The 6,000-nt window shown below is 33.5% G+C and overlaps 1 protein-coding gene across 1 annotated transcript in view; it reads left to right on the forward strand.

The window, feature by feature from the left end:
* Nucleotides 1-6,000, forward strand: part of Tbc1d5 (TBC1 domain family member 5) — a 454,552-nt gene that overhangs the window by 369,874 nt on the left and 78,678 nt on the right. The window contains exon 19 of the mRNA XM_048801010.1: nt 3,181-3,246. Within this exon, the coding sequence (XP_048656967.1) occupies nt 3,181-3,246 (66 nt within the window). The remainder of the gene's footprint in view (nt 1-3,180; nt 3,247-6,000) is intronic.

Raw genomic sequence — 6,000 nt, forward strand, 5'->3', positions numbered from 1 at the left:
CATGGCTTATACGATGTTATCTGTCTTTTTTATGTGTCTTTGCCTATATGAAACATTAGACTTTATATAATTAGTATTTACACTTTTTGTTAGCACATTCAGTTTACCTTACATGAGATTATCTCATTTAAAATTGCACTCTTTTAATGTAGAGCTGTCACACATGATTTAAATAAAAAGGGACTTTGAATCATGTTATAGATGTATTTAATGCCAGGAGATGTGCCCACTTCCAGAATGGAAATGAATGTTATTTTATATATGGAAATGAATGTTATTTTGTATATTTCTTAATTGTACATTTTATTGTTCTAAACAAATATGATTTCAATATTGCTTTGATAACAAGCTTTAGTCAGTTGTAATTCTAACTGATGGCAGGCAAATGAGTCAGAGAATCTGTTAATGCTGTAGCTTAAATTTTCTGAGGAACCAAGCCAAATGATTATAGAAATATAAAGTTGTGTCTCTAAGGAAATGTCAAGTATTAATATCACCGTAAGTGAGAAAGGAAGTGCATGGAGATGGAACAATTGGTGAAAACCAATCCCCAGTTATGAAGAGAAAACAGCACTTAAACAAAGTATTTGGAACACGAGTATCACTGGGGCATTTTGTAACTGATCCCTGTCCTGAAAGAAACTGGCTTTATTTTAACTCTTCCATATTTTTACTTATGGTTCATTCTTCTCATGTCATTCTACCAAAAAAGCTTATCTGCCTTCATATTAAATACAAATAAGTATTCCTGCTAATTCTCCTCCCTGCATAAAGGTTTGAATAAAATAAAGGATAAAAAGACAGTTTATAGAAGTACAAAAGTGTACTTGGATGTTGCTCCTGACTTCACTCCTGGAGAACCCTAGACTACAATGGAAGCCCTCTGTTTCCTCATCCTGAAGCAAGGTTTGAACTGATTCCTAGGAGTCCCCCAGCTCTAAAAATTTGTGGTTCTTTTAGTAAAAAATGTATTTGTTAACTCTACAATGAAAATACTTCAATATTAATTCTTTATGCTGATAAGTCCCACAAATATTCTTCTATGCTGTCTCTCTGACACATCTGCAAGTGTATCACCTGAAATCAGTGAACACAGTAGCCTGCCAGGAGGCTTGTGTTAGGGGATGATTTGTGACTTTCTAGAGCAAAGTTGTCTACTCAGTGCCCTTGAGAGAAGATAATTTAGTGTACTATCCTGGAAATTTTGAAAATTGTTTTGAAAAATTATTGTTTATAAAGATGAAAATGGTTTTGTTTTTCATAAGTTAACAAATACTTGTGGTTATAGGGGGGACAGTTGTGTTTGTAATCCAAATTCACACGTGTTGTTTGAAATGCATTATGTAATACATGTATGTGTTGTGATAGAATAGTGGGGAAAGAAGAGTTAGCACAGATGTTCTCCATAATTTTATTAGTGATATGAGTTTTCAACCTCTACATATAGATCAATAGATGATCTAGAATTAGCCAACTAAATCTCCTCCAAGTATACAGAAAGCAGACCTACCATTGTTCAGTGAATTTAGAATTAACTATATTATGAAAATTCAGGACCTGACCATTTCCACTAGAAGCTGTTTGCCACAGTTTGGGGTATATTCTTTTTTAGAAATTTTGTTTCAGTTATAGGGGAATGTAAGTGTGTGTACTGTTAATTACTTGGTGATGATAATATAATTACAACCCAACAATTTCCAGATGAATTGACTATGTTATAAATCATAATTGCAGCAAGAAGCCAGTGACACTGAGGGCATGTTACTTAATTCAAAATTTGATTTTTTACCTACTGTATATATTTTATATAAAAGCTGAAGGAGAAGCAAGTCCCTTAATCATAAATTATCATACATGGAAAATATATGCCTTTTTAAAAGTCTCTGTTGCTCATTAATCTCAAAATACCATAGGTGATGATATATCCAGAGGAGCATTCTGTTGACGGTGATGTGCTCCTTATTGAACTTTGTTATCCAGGAAGGAAATCAAAGAACCACAGAGTCTTCCTTCTAAATATTAGTGAACCTTAGGTTCTTCACAGAATTTTCTGTTGGTGCTCCCTTTCCTTTCTTTTGTGTGTTCTTAAAATGCACTCTTTTTTTCTTTTCCTTCCTCTTTCCTTTGTCTGTATTTGTACTTGGTTTTTTGAATTTGAGCACTACTTTATTTTAAGCATTTACTACAGGTCCAATTTGTAAATGAAATCTTGCCTATAATTATATCAAGTGAAGGGTATGCAGTTCACAGATTTATTTTTAAACATTGACATTTGTAAGTACATGTGGCAACTCTTTTCATTACCTAATATGAAGTTAGAACTTATTTAGACTTTATCACTGAAGAAGTTGTTTTCAAGTTAAGTTAAAAATAAATTTTGTCTGATATAGAAAGAAATCAATTTCAAAAAAAAAAGGTCTGTGAATAAATGACATATAAACTTTCAGATTCAAAGTTTTTTTAAAAAAAGAATGTATATATAATCACAATGAACTCTGCGTAGCAAAATCTTTTGATTATGAAAGTTTCCTGTATTATAGTCTATTATAATAGACTTTTTCACTTTTCTTTTGGGAAATACAAACAAAAACTTATTAGGAAACACTCTTTTAAAAATTTGTTTCCTGCCGGGCATGGTGACACATGCCTGTAATTCCAACAATTTGGGAGCTAAGGCAGGAGGATCCAGAGTTCAAAGCCAGCCTCAGCAACTTAATGAGGCCTGAGCAATTCAGCGAGACCCTGTCTCTAAATAAAATATTTTTCTTAGAAAGGACTGGTGATGTGGCTCAATGGTTAAGTGCCCCTGGGTTCAATCCCTGGTACCAAAACAAAACAAAAAAATGTATTTCCTTAAACTGGGCATGGTTGGTGCACACCCTGATTCCAGCTACTCTGGAAGCTGATGCAGGAGGGTTCTGAGTTCAGGACCTCTCTGGGCAACTTAGTTAAATCCTGTCTCAAGATAAAAATAAAAAAACACTGGAATGAATCTCAGTGAAAAAGCACTCTTGGGTTTAGTCCCTAGTACTATTTTTTCCTTGAAAATATTTTATATTAATTTTTCTAAGCTTGTGCTATATTTTTAGTAATTGATAAAATATTACAACATTGAGTATGAAAGAAAAGTTTCTTATTTCTTCTCTATGGAATCTAATTATTTTTTCTTATGAAATCCAGGCGATATAGTTACAGGAAGCGATGCTCAGGTTTCTGTTCCTGTCCAGACTCTAACTGACCTCCAAGGTACAGTTACCATAGCAACATTTTGTGTGTGTGTGTGTGTGTCTGTGTCTCTCTCTTTCTCTCTCTCTCTCTCCCTCTCTCTCTCTCTCTCTCTCCCTCTCTCCCCCTCTCTCCCCCTCTCTCTCCCTCTCTGTCTCCCTTCCTCCCCCTACAGTATTATCATTCCCTACTCAAAAACTCAATTTTTCCCCTGTCCACAGTTCGTTCATGTTTATCGGTCCACTATCATTGTTTAACCACTGAGTGGCACTGTTGTGTAGAACAAAAGTCCCCTTTCCTGTCCCATAGCTTGTTGATGTTGAAACAGACTCTGATGTGAGTTTTCTATTGAAGTGTACACAAGCCTCTTTATTTGAAAAATATGATTCCATCTGTATGTTTTGGTTATTTTAACATTATACTTTGTAGAGAAGCTGATATCAAGGTGTTCTTATTGCTGCAAAGGTACTTGGTAACAGTATTTGACAAACTAGTTTTGAGATGTTCTATGATTAGCCTGAGATACTTACATTTTACATAAAAGAATTACAACGTGTTTTTGTAAATGTTTTTAAGTATAGCCTTTATATAATGAATTGTATTAACACAAAATATGGTATGGCAAATTTTTTTATATACACTACTTAGCAACAGTTTAACATAAAAAAGAGAACATTTGCCATCATATCCGTTTGTGCAATATGAAGAAAAAACAGTTGAAGAAATAAATGAAATTGGTAATCCCATTTTCAGCACTTCCTGTTAGATTTTAAAACATAAAAATATTTAAGGTTGCTGCATTAATCTTTTATTATGTAGTCTTGTAGATGAAATATGTCATAGAGAGGGTTTCTTTGTTAAGTGGATACCTATACTAACTAAAAGAATCTTCCCTTCAAATTCAGACTAAGATAATAGCAATACAGTATTAATAGTCTTATGTTTTGCTTAATTTAAAACATTCACATAAGATAGTCATGCTAATAGTATTAAAATACTGTTCTGATAGTGATATGTCTGCATAATATCCATTTTAATAAATTAACAGCAGAGAATGGATTGGGATTAAGAAATAATTGATGTATTGGCTTGGATTTAAAAAAACTATACTGTGGCAATAAAACAGTATGCTTTCACTTCTATATATAGTTCTCTGATTGACAGATAGTTTCTGGCTGTATTTTGGTAATTGAACCAGATGACCTTTAAGAGCTAGCTCAGGGATTCCATGAAGAGCTGTTGACTCTTCTTGGTGTCTGCTAAAGTGAATTTTTTTTATAATGTAAAATTTTTTATTTATATGACAGCAGAATGCATTACAAGTTTTATTACAAATATAGAGCACTATTTTTCATATATCTTGGTGTATATATAGTATATTCACACCAATTCATGTCTTCATACATGTACTTTGGATAGTAATGTCCATCATATTCCACCATCATTAATTACTCCATGCCCCCTCCCTTCCCCTCAAATGCCTCTGCCCTATCTAGAGTTCATCTATTCTTCCCATGCTTCTGCTCCCTATCCCATTATGAATCAACCTCCTTATATCAAAGAAAACATTCAGCATTTGGTTTTTTGGGATTGGCTATCTGATAAAGTGATCTTGATGATAAAAGGTTATGATGATAAAAGGTTACTAGCATGGACAGTAGAAAAGAGAGATAATGTCCATATGATTTATCTTTAGCCTTGTCAATTATGGTTCTTAGGTAGATATTAATTTGATCATCTGATATGGAGAAAATTCACAGGAGTTAAATTCATTTCCTAAAATTAAATTCTGAACCCCCAAAGACAACTTTTTTATCATGTGTTTTATTATCCCACAGTTAATTGCTACAGAGAAGGTTTTTGGTTTCTCTACAAGATGTGGGCTTTGAAGTCAGTTTATACCTGTGGACAGAGGAAGCTGAGGGTTGGCTTGCTTATTCTGATTTCTGCTTCTATGCTATTGTTCATTTCATTTTTTCCTGCAGACCAGAGCCACATGAGCAATATTATGTTTCAAAAACAATATATTGAAGAAGAATGTTATATCATTTTGTTCAAATAACTTGTGTTATATAAGTAGAATCATTTCATGCATATATCCAACAAGTATTTTCTAAGTACCTACTACATGCCAAGCTCTGTTTTCATTAGCCCCTTGGCTTCCTACAGCTTCAACCAGCTGTCTTGGGCTATTACCTTTGCTTTAGATGACCCCAGTCAAGCCTATAGGCAAAAACCATCTCTTTTTTGCTGAATACGTGTTCCCAATCCCCTCTGCCTGCACACTCTGACAGAGATCATATCAGCATGATAGGGACAATTCCAGCTACTTTATGAGTCCCAAATAAAGAGTTCTCAATCTGTGATGATGAGTGACAGAACTGAGAGAGTGAGGTGACACCCATCCTGATTTGGATGCATATTTCCTTATGCTCAATATACTTCCTGAAGAGTGCCAAAAAGTGAGAGGAAATAGAAACCAAAACAGTTTATGGCCCCAACAAAAATCAACTGTCTATACTGAATAGCATCAATAATATTAAAAGTTGGAAAATTTCATCAGGAATGCCAAACCTGTTACATAGTCCCTTATGTGTAGAGTAGATACTTTACTATAATTTCAGGGAAATTTAGCCTAAATAATAGGCTTTCCCAAACTGTCTTTTTTCAAAGTAATAAAATAAATTTGAAGAAATAAGTATCAATACTTATCAGAGGTTCTTTGATTGCAGTCTTTTTTTTTTTCTTTTTTCTTATTTTTTTTTTTTTTTTTTT

The sequence above is a fragment of the Marmota marmota genome, unplaced genomic scaffold (assembly GCF_001458135.2).
Source record: "Marmota marmota marmota unplaced genomic scaffold, marMar, whole genome shotgun sequence".
Taxonomy (NCBI): Eukaryota; Metazoa; Chordata; class Mammalia; order Rodentia; family Sciuridae; genus Marmota; species Marmota marmota.